Source organism: Oncorhynchus nerka, linkage group LG16, assembly GCF_034236695.1.
Source record: "Oncorhynchus nerka isolate Pitt River linkage group LG16, Oner_Uvic_2.0, whole genome shotgun sequence".
NCBI classification, from domain to species: domain Eukaryota; kingdom Metazoa; phylum Chordata; class Actinopteri; order Salmoniformes; family Salmonidae; genus Oncorhynchus; species Oncorhynchus nerka.
In genome coordinates this window covers 31,837,248-31,854,043 of record NC_088411.1, presented here as the reverse complement: position 1 = coordinate 31,854,043, position 16,796 = coordinate 31,837,248, and the positions used below count along the sequence as shown (strand labels likewise).

The 16,796-nt window shown below is 45.9% G+C and overlaps 1 protein-coding gene and 1 pseudogene across 1 annotated transcript; both read left to right on the top strand.

Moving 5' to 3' along the window:
• The first annotated feature begins 5,344 nt into the window (after positions 1-5,344).
• LOC115117334 (MARVEL domain-containing protein 1-like) lies at positions 5,345-6,756 on the top strand. Its single transcript, XM_029645805.2, has one exon. The coding sequence runs from the start codon at positions 5,600-5,602 to the stop codon at positions 6,086-6,088; it is 489 nt and encodes a 162-aa protein (XP_029501665.1). The 5' UTR covers positions 5,345-5,599; the 3' UTR covers positions 6,089-6,756.
• Positions 6,757-12,839: 6,083 nt separating this feature from the next.
• LOC115117340 (MARVEL domain-containing protein 1-like) lies at positions 12,840-13,330 on the top strand (annotated as a pseudogene).
• The last annotated feature ends 3,466 nt before the right edge of the window (positions 13,331-16,796 follow it).

Sequence of the window (16,796 nt, the reverse complement as noted above, 5' to 3'; positions counted from 1 at the left end):
CTGGTGTTTTTTACACCAATAAACCCATCTGTTTAAAAATGTATTTCGTATATGTCAATCTAGCAAACCAGGCAACTAAAATGACATTTTACCCCTTTTTTGTGATACCCAATTGGTAGTTAGTCTTGTCCCCATCGCTGTAACTCCAGTACGGACTCGGGAGAGGCGAAGGTCGAGAGACATGCATCCTCCGAAACATGACCGCACTCACACAAAGATTGGCAAGCCGCACTGCTTTTTGACACACTGCTCACTTAACCCAGAAGCCAGTCGCACCAATGTGTCAGAGGAAACACTGTACACCTGGCAACCATGTCAGCGTGTATGCGCCCGGCCCATCACAGGTGTCGTTAGAATGCAATGGGACAAAGACATCCCGGCCGGCCAAACCCTCCCCTAACCCGGATGACGCTGGGCCAATTGTGCGTCTCCAAATGGGTCTCCAGGTCGCAGATGGCTGCAACACAGCCCGGTTTCTAACCCAAATCTGTAGTGACGCTGTTAGCATTGCGATGCAGTACCTTAGAGACCGGGCAACAACCTCTCCCTCAAAGTCAGCGAAACAAAGGAGCTGATCGTGAATTTCAGGAAACGGAGGGCTGAGCAGACCACCATTCACATCGACAGGGCTCTAGCTGAGCAGGCCGAGAGCTTCAAGTTCCTCTGTGTCAACATCACTAAGGATCCATCATGGTCCAAACACACCAACAAAGTCGTGAAGAGGGCACAACAACGCCTCTTCTCTGCAGGAGTCTGAAAATAATTGTCATGGGCTCTCAGATCCTGAAAAAGTCCTACAGCTGGACCATTGAGAGCATCTTGACTGGCTGCATCACTGCTTCGTATGGAAACTGCTTGGCATCCAACGGCAAGGCGCTACAGAGGGTAGAGCGGATGGCCCAGGACCTCTATACCAGGCGATGTCAGAGGAAGGCCCTTAAAATTGTCAAAGACTCCAGCCACATTCACTACCTAGTGAGTGTTGGAGCAGGGAAATCACTTCAGAGAATGTTTGAATCACACTTCCCCATCTGCCAGTCTGACGGACGTATCTGGGTTTGGCAGATGCAAAGAGAACGCTACCTGCCTGAATGCATAGTGTCAACTGTAAAGTTTGATTGGAGAAGGAATAATGGTCTAGGGCTGTTTTTTTTTATGGTTCGGGCTAGGCTCCCTTAGTTCCAGTTAAAGGAAATCTTACTGCTACAGCATACAATGACATTCTAGACGATTCTGTGCTTCCAACTTTGTGGCAACAGTTTGGGGAAAGCCCTTTCCTGTTTCAGCATGACATTGCCCCTGTGCACAAAGCAAGTTCCATACAAAAATGGTTTGTCAAGACTGGTGTGGAAGAACTTGACTGGCCTGCATAGAGCCCTGACCTCAACCCCATCGAACAGCTTTGGGATGAATTGGAATGCCGAAGAGCCAGGCCTAATCGCCCAACATCATTGCCCGACCTCACTAATGCTTGTGGCTGAATGGAAGCAAGTCCCGCAGCAATGCTCCACCATCTAGTGGAAAGCCTTCTCAGAAGAGTGGAGGCTGTAGTAGCAGCAAAGGGGGAACCAACTCCATATTAATGCCCATCATTTTGGAATGAGATGTTCGACCAGCAGGTGACCACTTACTTTTGGTCATGTAGTGTATAACCCTCAATGACCTTGTACCCCTTGTAAATAACCACGTTATCGTTACTCATTGTGTATTTATTATTACATGTTTTACTTTATTATTTCTCTTTTCTTTCTCTCTGCATTGTTGGTAATCATTTCAATGTTAACCCACACCTGTTGTTTACTGAAGCATGTGACAAATACATTTGATTTGATAGGCGACCTTTCTTAAGGCTAGGCGTCCCGCTAGCGGGACAACTTCCGGTGAAGCTGGAGGGCGCGCAGTTCAAATAAATAATCATAAAAATAATGGATATACAACATTTAGGAACATACAACATACATACAAGTCTTATATCGGTTAAAAGCTTACATTCGTGTTAATCTAACTGCACTGTAAGATTTACAATAGCTATTACAGCGAAAGCATGCATGTGGTTGTTTGACGATGGCGCCCCACATCAAAATATTTTTCCATCGGTTTCATCAATTCACAAATAACGATAAAATATACTTACTTTTTGAAAATCTTCCTCTGATTTGTCATCCAAAGGGTCCCAGCTACAACATGTAGTGTCGTTTTGTTAGATAAAATCCTTCTTTATATCCCAAACAGTCTGTTTAGTTGGCGCCATCGATTTGAGTAATCCACTCGTTCAACATGCCAAGATAGGAATCCGAAAATCTACCCCTAAACTTTGTTTCAACAAGTCAAAATACGTTTCTATTTAATCCTCAGATACCCTAATATGTAATTAAACTATCATATTTTATAAGGAAGGAAGTATGTTCAATGGCAAAACGATATTAGCAGGTGCGTGTCCTCTTCCTCGCGCGCATACACGAATTTCAAAGTCTATCCCTGTGGTAAAACATATCATTCTTCCTCGTTTTTGAAGAAACAAGCCTGAAACCTTGAACATAGACTACTGACACCCAGTGGAAGCCATAGGAATTGCATCCTGAGAGCTAGATTTCAGAATGACCCTATACTTTCCACTGTAAGAGCATGGGCTCTCAAATGGTTGGTTTTTCTTTGGATTTTTTCCTACCATATCTATTGTGTTATAGTCTCCTACATAATTTTAACATTTCTACAACCTTCAAAGTGTCTTCTTTACAATGGTACCAATTATATGCATATCCTGGCTTCAGGGCCTGAGCAACAGGCAGTTTACTTTGGGCATGTCAGTCAGGTGGAAATTGATAAAAAAGGACAATAGCCCTAAAAAGTGTTAAGTCTGAATATTGATGAATTGACCCCATATGTCATGAAATGTGGTTTATTATATATTATAATATAGTGTGTTGTCAACGACTCAATCATGGGGCGGCAGGTAGCCTAGTGGTTAGAGCGTTGGACTAGTAACTGAAAAGTTGCAAGATCAATCCCTGAGCTGACAAGGTAAAAATCTGTTGTTCTGCCCCTGAACAAGGCAGTTAACCCACTGTTCCTAGGCTGTCACTGAAAATAAGTATTTGTTCTCAACTGACTTGCCTAGTTAAATAAAGATGTAAAAAATGCACAGATAGGACTCTAGTATTTATGCTGCAATAATTTGTGTCAGGGTCTAGGGTCAGTCTGTTATATCTGGACTATTTCTCCCGTCTTTATCCGGTGAAAGTAAACGTGTTTATTTTTCTTCTGTTAGTCTGCATCAAAACATACATATTTGGACTCCTTTAGCGTAAATGTACGAGGCCAGAAACTACTGTGTATTTCAGCTGCAAACAAAGGGTTTTGGAAATTAGTCTTCTACCCAGCCAATATAGGTCAAGGATAGTCTCGTGCGTAAAAGCCGAATACACAACTCTGGAATAACAAATACTATAGGAAACACATTCTTACCATAAAACGATAGTGACACATTCTTATGCTTTTTCCAATATCATTTTCTCTATGTTATTTTGTTCTGTCCTGCACTGCGGTATATCCGGTCAGTTATGGATAATCAAGGACCTTTGATTTATCAATAGCTCTGTGCACTCGGTGTTGTCAATTGGTCGCACTCTGTAGTTTTGTCATCTCTGGTCTACACCACTGTGCCTATCTACCAATGAGAACGGACATGGTAATTAACCCCAACTTATAGGGCCGGATGGAATGTTTTCTCGAGCAATCAGAGTTGGGGGCGGAGCATGGTGTGAAGATCTGCCCCTCGGCCACGTAGTTAATCTATTGACGTCAATGCTCCTGGCACGAAGCTGTGTGTGACGGGCCTGACGATTATGTGTGAGACAAAAATCCCTCCCCTACAGTGTGTGTGTGTGTGTGTGTGCCTTTGCCTGCTTGGGTACGGAATGTCCCTGTAGTGTATGGCATCTCCCTGTGCGCACTAACTTCACACTTTCACAGTGGGTTACAAGATTGCAAGAGTTGAATGCACTCATGACATAAAACGGTATAATTGTGCATCATCAAGAAGTGACATGGCATCATGCTGACATTTAGAAACCCACGTGAACTCATCTTTAGGTTGCCATTATGTGTTCTGCCCTGACGTCAACTGCACTCAGTAACTGATGGAAGACTATTGATTACTGCACGACCTTTGGCTTCCATGACCTCCAGCCATTGACCTGACCTAATCATATCTACAATGATCAGACTGGCATGTTGCATCATATCTTAGAAGGCTATAGTGTAATGTGTATTACCTATGCCCTGTGTGTCTGTGGGTGTGTTGTGTGTATGGCCTAGTTAAATAAAGGTTAAATATATTTTTTTAATGGCATATAAAATATTGTGCACAATTAGGCTGTGTGTGTATGTGCGTGCGTGCGTTCATGTGTGAGTATGTACAGTATGTCAAATCAAATCTTTGTGTGTGTAGGCCACCAAGGGGCATCCGAGTGCTTCAGAAGGATTAGTAACCTCTTGGAAGTAACCTACTGCTGGAGATTATTTGAGAACCATAAAACAGTAAAACAGACTCACTAAACATTTCTGACACTCAGCCAACTCTCAAGGTTCCTTCAAGATAAACAGTTATTTTCTGCTCTATTCTTGTGCATCACATTCCAAGGTTTTGGCTACACTCTGAAAACAGCATGTGTGTCTTTTTGACAACTTGGCATGAAAAGAGTGCATGGTTTAGTCAAACTGTCAACTTTTTCAATCTACTTTAATACGGCCAGCTAACGAAACACATTGTTGTATTAACGTTGTCAAGAAAACTGTTTCAGGAGTGTGAACAGATTTAATGCGCTTAAAGAACAGAGATCGATGAGGAACAAAGAGATTAACATGAATCAAACAAACTCTCAGCAAAGCTCTGTCTCTCTCAATTCAGTCAATTTCAATTCAAGGCGCTTTATTGGCATGGGAAACATATGTTAACATTGCCAAACAATCTCTCTCTTGCGCGAACACACACACACACACACACACAATATGACCGGCAGAGAGTGAGAGAGAGAACAAACACCATTGTAAATACAACCCATATTTATGTTTATTTATTTTGCCTTTTGTACTTCAGCCATTTGCATATTGTTACAACACTGTACATAGTCTTAATATATTTTAAATGCTTATATTATTTTGTGAGTGTAATGTTTACTGTTAATTTGATTGTTTTTCACTTTTGGTTATTATCTATTTCACTTGTTTTGGCAATGTAAACATGTGTTTCCCATGTCAATAATGTCCTTTGAATTGAGAGGAGGAGCGGTCTTTGAATTTGAATCCGTCCCCCTTTCGGTTTCCTACCCCAACCCCCGAGAGAGAGAGAGAGAGAGAGGGGGGAGTGGAAAGGAAACGGAAAAGACGAAACACACACAATCCTCCTAATTTCAAAACCCCGGACTGTGCAGAAGAAAAGACAACTCGCTGAAAAAAATTACACTTCTAACCACCTATTTATTTGTCAATCTACCCTCCCTTTTACTTTTCCGTTTTTTCTGTCCTTATTATCAGTCGGTGGTAGATTGAACTCCCCTGCTCTACTCAGTAAAAGGTCCCAGTGTTCGCTGGAGCAGAGATGCCCCCCCAGCCGGAGGTGAGCACACATTTCCGGGACTTCCTCAAGAGTTTTCTCGGCATCATCCGAATTCTCCAAATCCTATTCGGAGCTGGACTATGGGTCACAATCGCCGCCAACAAATACGAAGGCTCCATCCACTTCGTCCTGTTTGTGGCAGTCCTCTTCTGGCTCCTCACCCTCGCCGCCTTCTTCATCACTCTCCTGGACAAGAAGGACCTCGTCCCCATTTTAGGAGGGGACCGGTGGTTGCTTAGCAACCTTCTTCACGACATCGCGGCCGCAGTGCTTTATCTACCGGTGATCGGCGTCATGATCTACAAAACGGAGCGCTACGCATACTGCAACCTGGAGCAATACAAACACAACTGCCTGTATAAAGTCTACCTGGCTGCCACTGTGTTCGCATGTCTGGGCGCTGTGGTGTATCTTGTCTCCGCGGTGTATATGGGCTGTAGGAAGTGCCGGGGTGAGCAGACGGTGGTTTGAGAGAGGAGGGAGGACAGAGGGGAACAGAGGGAGGGATAGGGCAGAGGACTGGTGGAGGGAGGCAAGAGCTTTCCCTGGATAGGGGAGAGGACACGGGTGGAGAGGGGGTCTTTTATGTCCTCCAAAACTGAGTGTCTTCTTGGCTCAAACTCCTACAGGTTTGTCCATATTCTGTTCTGTAATTTAATGTCCGTATCATTTCAGTAGCTTACCAAAGTATATATTTTATATTTTTATCTGTGTGTTTTTTTTGTTGGACTATAATACTTTTTTGGTAGGCCTACTCCAGTTGTTTTGTTTTGACTGACAACAACATTCCAAAGCTCTTAGATTGTCCAGTCCAGGCATGGGCGTGTCATCTGTGCCTTTACAAACACCATGGGCGTGTCATCTGTGCCTTTACAAACACCATGGGCGTGTCATCTGTGCCTTTACAAACACATACCTTATGCTTTGCAGCCTACAACAAGCTGTAATAGCAAGGACATGAGATGATATGCCTTTGATATGAAAATAACTATACCATATTTGTTGCTAATGTTTTTAAGTGTTCTTTTAGCAAGAATGAATCCTTGTCTATATCAAAAACAAAACCAAGTCTGTTCCTAATTAAAGTGTCCTTCATGTTAAGACCAAATGTTGATGCATTAAAACCAATGTCAGGGTTATTTTCTTTGGTAATAACACTGTCATTAATGCCGGAGCTGAGTACCAGCATCTCAAATGTTCTGCTGCTTGAGCTTCTGTTCCTATTATAGAATATTAGCTCAAAAGCATTATGGAGCTCCTGAACCTACATATAAAGTGTACCGGCACACATAATGAGTACCGGAACCTATTTCAGTCCAAGTCAAGCATTGCCTACAGTAGTCCTGTTTGTTTCCAATAATAACAATCTCCAGAGTTTTTTTCTAATCTGAAAAGTATGCCTCTGCAAACTCTGTCTGGCCCTACTTTGATGTGTGTGTGTCTATGTGAGTGTGTGTGTCTATGTGTGTGTGTCTATGTGAGTGTGTGTGTCTATGTGAGTGTGTGTATTGAAGTGCAGATGATGGTGTTGGTTTCCCAAACGAGAGCCAGATTGGTGTGGGGAGCAGATTGGGGTGGGGAGCCCTCAGCTACTTCCTGTCTGAGACAAACTGGCTTAACCAATCAGCAGGGGTGGCCGGGATGCCACACAGCCACATGAAAGACAGAAGAGTGTGTGCCTTTACTCTGTAATCACTTCCTCTGTGACTGGAATTGTGTATGTGTGTGGGTATGTATTTATGTGATTATTGTTATATCTGTGAGTGTATGTGAGTGAGTGAGTGAGACCGAGAGAGAGATGAAGATCATAGTGATTGGGAAAGTGGCAGTTCTTACAGGAATTAACGTTGGGGGTTTAGGGTGTGTATGTGGAGGGGGAGGGAAGAGAAGGGTTGATGATTAGTGATGTAGAAGTGGTCTGCAGGGAGACAAGATGAGTAGTGGTCTATTTCTGGGAAACACACACTTCCTCCTCAGAGAGCAAAAAGAAACAAAGCACGACAATGAAGCAGAAATAAATCCAGCCACATGGTGTATGACACAGCCTAAACCTAGTGGACCCATGTTCTGTGCTGACCTAGTGGACCTAAACCTAGTGGACCCATGTTCTGTGCTGAGCTAGTGGACCTAAACCTAGTGGACCCATGTTCTGTGCTGACCTAGTGGACCCATGTTCTGTGCTGACCTAGTGGACCTAAACCTAGTGGACCCATGTTCTGTGCTGACCTAGTGGACCTAAACCTAGTGGACCCATGTTCTGTGCTGACCTAGTGGACCTAAACCTAGTGGACCCATGTTCTGTGCTGACCTAGTGGACCTAAACCTAGTGGACCCATGTTCTGTGCTGACCTAGTGGACCTAAACCTAGTGGACCCATGTTCTGTGCTGACCTAGTGGACCTAAACCTAGTGGACCCATGTTCTGTGCTGACCTAGTGGACCTAAACCTAGTGGACCCATGTTCTGTGCTGACCTAGTGGACCTAAACCTAGTGGACCCATGTTCTGTGCTGACCTAGTGGACCCATGTTCTGTGCTGACCTAGTGGACCCATGTTCTGTGCTGACCTAGTGGACCTAAACCTAGTGGACCCATGTTCTGTGCTGACCTAGTGGACCTAAACCTAGTGGACCCATGTTCTGTGCTGACCTAGTGGACCTAAACCTAGTGGACCCATGTTCTGTGCTGACCTAGTGGACCTAAACCTAGTGGACCCATGTTCTGTGCTGACCTAGTGGACCTAAACCTAGTGGACCTAAACCTAGTGGACCCATGTTCTGTGCTGACCTAGTGGACCTAAACCTAGTGGACCTAAACCTAGTGGACCCATGTTCTGTGCTGACCTAGTGGACCCATGTTCTGTGCTGACCTAGTGGACCCATGTTCTGTGCTGACCTAGTGGACCTAAACCTAGTGGACCTAAACCTAGTGGACCCATGTTCTGTGCTGACCTAGTGGGCCTAAACCTAGTGGACCTAAACCTAGTGGACCCATGTTATGTGCTGACCTAGTGGACCTAAACCTAGTGGACCTAAACCTAGTGGACCCATGTTCTGTGCTGAGCCAGAGAGACATGAAAGAAGGGAGGGATGTAGGAAGCGATATTAACATTTTGGAACAGGACCCATGTTCTGTGCTGAGCCAGGGAGACATTATTACGTAAAGGGAGGGGTGTAGATGAAAATGTTTAACAGGACCCATGTTCTGTGCTGACCTAGGGACCTAAACATTATTGGACCTAAACCTAGTGGACCCATGTTCTGTGCTGACCCTAGTGGACCTAAACCTAGTGGATGAAAATGTTTAACAGGACCCATGTTCTGTGCTGAGCCAGGGAGACATTATTAAAAAGGGAGGGGTGTAGATGAAAATGTTTAACAGGACCCATGTTCTGTGCTGAGCCAGGGAGACATTATTACGAAAGGGAGGGGTGTAGATGAAAATGTTTAACAGGACCCATGTTCTGTGCTGAGCCAGAGAGACATGAAGCAAGGGAGGGAGGAAGCATTGTGAAAATGTTGGTTGCTGAGCCCTGACGACACAAAACACAATGGTACTTGAATGGTAAGGCTAATGTTGAACAGATGCATTGCAGGGATATAAAGTAAATCTATGTGTGTGTTTGTGTGTGTGAGAGAGAGAGTCATAAGTGATGGGTCTGCAACACAGGCCAAGCAAACAGCTCAGATAGAAAGTAGATCCTTCCCTCCTCAATAAGACCTGCTAACTCCACCCCTCCTACACTCACAACTTCAATCAGTAACAAATACTTTTAATTTGATCCTCTTTCCAAAAGTACAGTTATGTGAATCTGATTTGTTTTTAGGGAAGCTGACAGCTTTGCTTATGTTGCATAAAGGAGTTGTCGTTTTCTCAAATTTTCTCTCTAGTCAGAACCAGATATTTTGACTCAGCCATGTATGGACTGACTGGAAGAGCAAGACACTGTACCTAAGAGCGTCTGCCAAGGAACTATGTGTAATGTGTGTCGGAGCTGCTGCCTCGTGTTTAAGAACATGGGTGAGTGAGTGAGAGAGAGAGAAAGAAAGAGAGCCATTGGACAGATGTGGAATAGAGTGAGATTGTGTTTTACCATCTTAACGAAGAAATAAAGTGAGAAGGGGGAGGCAGGACAGAGACGGAGGGAGGAGAAGAAAGACGGGGACGAGAGAGTGAGGAAAATATAAAGAGTGAGAGAGAATGAGCGAGTGAGAGCATTGGGATAGAGAGAAACCCTGGGAGAAGGGCACTTCAACACATAAAGCCAGACAGATTAGTTAAGAGTGCCAGCCCAGTGATATTTACTCTGGCTACTCAACCAGAGAGACATTTCCTGTATGGACTCAAACTGGACTAGAGTAGACTGGGCGAGACCAGTTAACACTTCAATGGTCTCTCTCTATCTCTCTCAATTAAAATAAATTCAAAGGGGTTAGGAACATATGTTTACATTCCCAAAGCAAGTAAAATAGATAATAAACAAAAGTAAAATAAATAATAAAAATGAACAGTAAACATTACACTCACAAAAGTCCCAAAGGAATAGAGACATTTCAAATGTCATATTATGGCTGAACAGTGCCTTCCATAAGTGTTCAGACCCCTTGACTTTTTCCACATTTTGTTCGGTTACAGCCATATTCTACAATGGATAACATAGAAAAAGCTCAGCAATCTACACACAATACCCCATAATGATATTTTTACACATTTATTAAGAATAAAAAACTGAAATACCTTTTTTACATAAGTATTCAGCCCCTTTGCTATGAGACTCGAAATTGAGCTCAGGTGCATCCTGTTTCCAATGATCATCCTTGAGATGTTTCTACGACTTGATTGGAGTCCACCTGTGGTACATTCAATTGATTGGACAAGATTTGGAAAGGCACACACCTGTGTATATAAGGTCCCACAGTTGAGTGCATGTCAGAGCAATAACCAATGCATGAGGTTGAAGGAATTGTCCGTAGAGCTCCGAGACAGGATTGTGTCAAGGCACAGATCTGTGGAAGGATACCAATTGTTTTTTACATCATTTAAGGTCCCCTTCCTAGAGCTGTCCTCCCGGCCAAACTGAGCAATTGGGGGAGAAGGACCTTGGTCAGGGAGGTGACCAAGAACCCGATGGTCACTCTGACAGAGCTCTACAGTTCCTCTGTGGAGATGGGAGAACCTTCCAGAAGGACAACCATCTCTGCAGCACACCATCAATCAGGACTTTATGGTAGTGACCAGACGGAAGCTGCATCCTTGTCTCCCCCAATTTTTAACCGTGCACTTGTTGTTGGTGTACATGGATTTTATATTGTCGTATGTTTATCCCCAACACCGCTTTCCATCAGTTTATTTAGCAGACCCTCATGCCAAATTGAGTCAAAAGCTTTTTTTAATAACATTTTTAAAAATCCTTTATTTAACTAGGCAAGTCAGTTAAGAAACAATCTTATTTACAATGACGGCCTACACCGGCCAAACCCGGACGATGCTGGGCCAATTGTGCACCTCCCTATGGGACTCCCAATCATGGCCAGTTGTGATACAGCCTGGATCCAAACCAGGGTGTCTGTAGGAACGCCTCAAGCACTGACATGCAGTGCCTTAGCCCGCTGTGCCAATCAGGATCTCAACAAAGCGGCAAGTAGCCCAGTGGTTAGAGTGTTGAGCCAGTAACTGGAAGGTTGCAAGATCGAATCCCTGAGCCGACAAGGTAAACATCTGTCATTCTGCCCCTGAACAAGGCAGTTAACCCACTGTTCCTAGGCTGTCGTTCTGCCCCTGAACAAGGCAGTTAACCCACTGTTCCTAGGCTGTCGTTCTGCCCCTGAACAAGGCAGTTAACCCACTGTTCCTAGGCTGTCGTTCTGCCCCTGAACAAGGCAGTTAACCCACTGTTCCTAGGCTGTCGTTCTGCCCCTGAACAAGGCAGTTAACCCACTGTTCCTAGGCTGAACAAGGCAGTTAACCCACTGTTCCTGCCCCTGAACAAGGCAGTTAACCCACTGTTCCTAGGCTGTCGTTCTGCCCCTGAACAAGGCAGTTAACCCACTGTTCCTAGGCTGTCGTCCTGCCCCTGAACAAGGCAGTTAACCCACTGTTCCTAGGCTGTCGTCCTGCCCCTGAACAAGGCAGTTAACCCACTGTTCCTAGGCTGTCGTTCTGCCCCTGAACAAGGCAGTTAACCCACTGTTCCTAGGCTGTCGTTCTGCCCCTGAACAAGGCAGTTAACCCACTGTTCCTAGGCTGTCATTCTGCCCCTGAACAAGGCAGTTAACCCACTGTTCCTAGGCTGTCATTCTGCCCCTGAACAAGGCAGTTAACCCACTGTTCCTAGGCTGTCATTCTGCCCCTGAACAAGGCAGTTAACCCACTGTTCCTAGGCTGTCATTGTAAATGAGAGTTTGTTCTTAACTGACTTGCCTAGTTAAAGCAACAATCAACAAGGCATGAGAAGATTTAGCCTTTGTTTGTTTGTCAATTAGGGTGTACAGGGTGAATATGTGGTATGTTGTACAGTAAATATAGCCAATTGGAAATTTGATCAGGTGTAGAAGGGGAATAAACTGATCTGTGTGAGTGTGGCTGGGGTTTGTTTGGGGAGGGGTCAACTGGTTGGGGTGGGGATGTGTCTCTCTCTCCATGTCCCCTTTACCTGTCTTTTTTTTTTTTATCTGTCTCTCTCAAACCCCTAAAAACTAGTGCAGAGTGAAACAAGTCCTAAAGGATAGGGAGAGACAGTGAAGCACTGTATCTTACAAAAAATAATACTGTTGCTATGGACTGACATCAACTAGCTGAATGACTGATAGGGATGTGTTGTCGGCTATTTTCTGCCAAGATATCTAAAACGGATCATTCCAAATGGCCCACAATGACTCGACTGTGATTCACAGCTATAATTACATCACTGGCAGGCTTTCTGATTCAGAGTGGTTGGGTTAAATGCGGAAGACACATTACGGTTGAATGCATTCAGTTTTGCAACTGACTAGGTGCCCCCTTTCCCTTTCTGTATCTTCAAGAACATGAACAAAGTGCCGTCTGTCTCTCTATTTGGGAATTTCTGTGCCCATATTAACAAATCATACCCAGAGTAGAGTAGGCCCTCATCCTAGATCAGCTGTACCTGGGTCTGTGCAGAAGAAAAAACAACTCTCTGACAAATTTGACACTTCTAACCACCTATTAAGCAATCTACCCTCCTTTTTTCTATCTTTTATTTGAGTCTGTGTTAGATTGAAAGCCCCTGCTCTACTCAGTAAAAGGACTCAGTGTTCTCCAGAGCAGAGATTTCCCCCCCCCAAACATTTCCGGGACTTCCTCAAGACTTTTCTCAACTTCATCCAAATCCTATTCGGAGCTGGACATTGGGTTACAATTGCCGCCAACAAATACGAAGGCTCCATCCACTTGGTCTTGTTTGTGGCAGTCCTCTTTCTGGCTCCTCACCCTCGTCGCCTTCTTCATCACTCTCCTGGATAAGCAGGACCTCGTCCTCATCTTGGGAGGGCAACCTAATTCATAGCATGGCAGCCGCGGTGCTGTATCTACCAGTGATTGGCGACATGATCTAGAAGACCAGCGGTACGCACACTGCAACCTAGAGCAATGTATAAAGTCTACCTGGCTGCCAACGTGCTCGTATTGTGGTGTATCTTGTCTCGGCGGTATATGTGGGCTGTAGGAAGTGCCGGGGCGAGCAGACGGTGGTTTGAGAGAGAGAGGGGAGGACAGAGGGGGACAGAGGAGTAAGGGATGGGGGACTAGGGGAGGGAGGCAGGAGGTCTCATATGGGAGAGGAGGGGGGGTATTTTCTGTACCCCAAAGATAAGGGAGTGTCCTCTTGTCTTCTTGGCTCAAATTCCTATAGGTTTGTCCATATTTTGTTCTGTAATTTAATGTCAGTATTAATTTATTAACTTATCAAAGTATATATTTTATATTTTAGTTTGTTTTTTAAAATATGGCAGCAAGCTATCAACCAAAAACCTTTAAAAAAAACATTTTTTTTGGGGGGGGGGGGCGTGACTATAATAATTTTTGGTAGGCCTAGTCCAGTGTTTTTGTTTTGACTGGCAACAACATTCCAAAGCTCTGAGCAGTCGTCAGGGCGTATTATCTGTGCCTTTACAAACACACCACTTGTGTTTTGCAGCCTACAACAAGCTGTGATGGCAAGGACATGAGATTACATACCTTTTGATATGAAAATAACTACACCAAATTTGTTGGCAAGAAAGAATCCATGTCTATATCAAAAACAGAACCAAGTCTGTTCCTAATTATTCCTGAAATGTCCTCCATGTTAAGGCCCAAATGTATTAAAACCAATGTCACTGAACACCAGAGACAGGGTTCTCTTCTTTGGTAATAACACCCTCATTAATTGACATTCTACATTTGACATTTTTTGTCATTTAGTAGATTCTCTTATCCAGAGCGACTTACAGTTAATGCATTCATTTTAAGATAGCTCTGTGGGACAGCCACATATCACAGACAAGAGACCTGAAGTGACAGAACGGAGTGCTCGGGTTGGGGTGTGGAGTTTGTTCATAGCCTGAAGGTAGGGAGGGGCAGTTCCTCTTGCTGATCCGTCAGAAAGCACCATGGTCTTGTAGTGGATGCAAGCTTTGACTGGAAGCCAGTGGTTGTACAGAGGAGTGGGTGACATGAGAGAACTTGAGAAGGTTGAAAACCATGCAGCATTCTGGATAAGTTGCAGGGGTTTGATGGCACAAGAGGAGAACCCAGCCAACAACGAGTTTCAGTAGTTCAGACGGGAGAGGACAAGTGCCTGGATTAGGACCTGTGCCTCTTCCTGTGTGAGGTAGGGTCATACTCTACTGATGTTGTAGAACAGTGATTTCCAAACTTTTATTGTCCCGTACTCCTTCAAACATTCAACATTCAAAACATTCAACCTCCAGCTGCGTATCCCCACTCTACTGATGTTGTACAGCATGAACCTGCAGGAGCGAGTCACTGCTTGATGTTTGCAGAGAACGACAGGGTGTTGTCTAGGGTCATGCGGAGGTTATTTACGCTTTGGGAGGGCGACACTGTGGAGCTGTCAACCACTGGTGGAGAGGTTTTTGAGCAGGCAGGCAGGCCTCCCTGGGAGGAAGAGCAGCTCTGTCTTGTTGAGCTTGAGGTGGTGGGCCAACATCCAAGTTGAGATATCTGCCAGGCACGCAGAGATGCGTGTCGCCACCTGGGTGTCAGAAGGAGGGAAGGAGAAAAGTAGTTGATTGTCATCCTCACAGAAATGATAGGAGAGACAATGTGAGGACATGACTTGGTGTATAGAGGGAAGAGGAGAGAGACTAGAACCAGGGGACACCAGTAGTGAGAGTACGTAGTGCAGACACAGATCCTCTCCACGTCACGTGGTAGGAGCGGCCTGCCAGGTAGGATGCAGTCCAAGAGTGTGCAGCGCCTGAGACGCCCAGCCCTGAGAGGGTGGAGAGGAGGACCTGATGGTTCACGTGTCGAAGGCAGTGGATAGATCTAGGAGTATGAGAACAGAGGAGAAAGAGTCAGCTCTGGCAGTGCAGAGAGCCTCCGTGACACAGAGGAGAGAGAGTCAGCTCTGGCAGTGCAGAGGAGAGAGAGTCAGCTCTGGCAGTGAGGAGAGCCTCCGTGACACAGAGGAGAGAGAGTCAGCTCTGGCAGTGCAGAGGAGAGAGAGTCAGCTCTGGCAGTGCAGAGAGCCTCCGTGACACAGAGGAGAGAGAGTCAGCTCTGGCAGTGAGGAGAGTCTCTGTGACACAGAGGAGAGAGAGTCAGCTCTGGCAGTGCAGAGAGCCTCCGTGACACAGAGGAGAGAGAGTCAGCTCTGGCAGTGCAGAGAGCCTCCGTGACACAGAGGAGAGAGAGTTAGCTCTGGCAGTGAGGAGAGTCTCCATGACACAGAGGAGAGAGAGAGTCAGCTCTGGCAGTGCGGAGAGCCTCCGTGACACAGAGGAGAGAGAGAGTCAGCTCTGGCAGTGAGGAGAGCCTCCGTGACACAGAGGAGAGAGAGTCAGCTCTAGCAGTGAGGAGAGCCTCCGTGACACAGAGGAGAGAGAGTCAGCTCTAGCAGTGCGGAGAGCCTCCGTGACACAGAGGAGAGAGAGAGTCAGCTCTGGCAGTGAGGAGAGCCTCCGTGACACAGAGAAGAGAGAGTCAGCTCTGGCAGTGAGGAGAGCCTCCGTGACACAGAGGAGAGAGAGTCAGCTCTGGCAGTGAGGAGAGCCTCCGTGACACAGAGGAGAGAGAGTCAGCTCTAGGCAGTGAGGAGAGCCTCCGTGACACAGAGAAGAGAGTGTCAGCTCTGGCAGTGCGGAGAGCCTCCGTGACACAGAGGAGAGAGAGAGTCAGCTCTGGCAGTGAGGAGAGCCTCCGTGACACAGAGGAGAGAGAGTCAGCTCTAGCAGTGCGGAGAGCCTCCGTGACACAGAGGAGAGAGAGAGTCAGCTCTGGCAGTGAGGAGAGCCTCCGTGACACAGAGGAGAGAGAGTCAGCTCTGGCAGTGAGGAGAGCCTCCGTGACACAGAGGAGAGAGAGTCAGCTCTGGCAGTGAGGAGAGCCTCCGTGACACAGAGGAGAGAGAGTCAGCTCTGGCAGTGAGGAGAGCCTCCGTGACACAGAGGGGAGAGAGTCAGCTCTGGCAGTGCAGAGGAGAGAGAGTCAGCTTTGGCAGTGCAGAGAGCCTCCGTGACACAGAGGAGAGAGAGTCAGCTCTGGCAGTGAGGAGAGCCTCCGTGACACAGAGGAGAGAGAGTCAGCTCTGGCAGTGAGGAGAGTCTCCGTGACACAGAGGAGAGAGAGTCAGCTCTGGCAGTGAGGAGAGCCTCCGTGACACAGAGGAGAGAGAGTCAGCTCTGGCAGTGAGGAGAGCCTCCGTGACACAGAGGAGAGAGAGTCAGCTCTGGCAGTGAGGAGAGTCTCTGTGACACAGAGGAGAGAGAGTCAGCTCTGGCAGTGAGGAGAGCCTCCGTGACACAGAGGAGAGAGAGTTAGCTCTGGCAGTGAGGAGAGCCTCCGTGAACACAGAGGAGAGGAGTCTCAGTTGAGTGACCCGTTTTGAAGGCTAGGGTCAAGAAAATCATTCTGATAGAGATAGCGAGAGAGTTGATCCTAGACAGCATGCTCAAGGGTTTTGAAAAGAAAAGAAAGAAGGGATACAGGTCAATCGTT

Bases quoted from the DNA above. Each gene is read 5' to 3' on its own strand.
- LOC115117334 (XM_029645805.2), top strand. From the start codon at position 5,600: ATGCCCCCCCAGCCGGAGGTGAGCACACATTTCCGGGACTTCCTCAAG.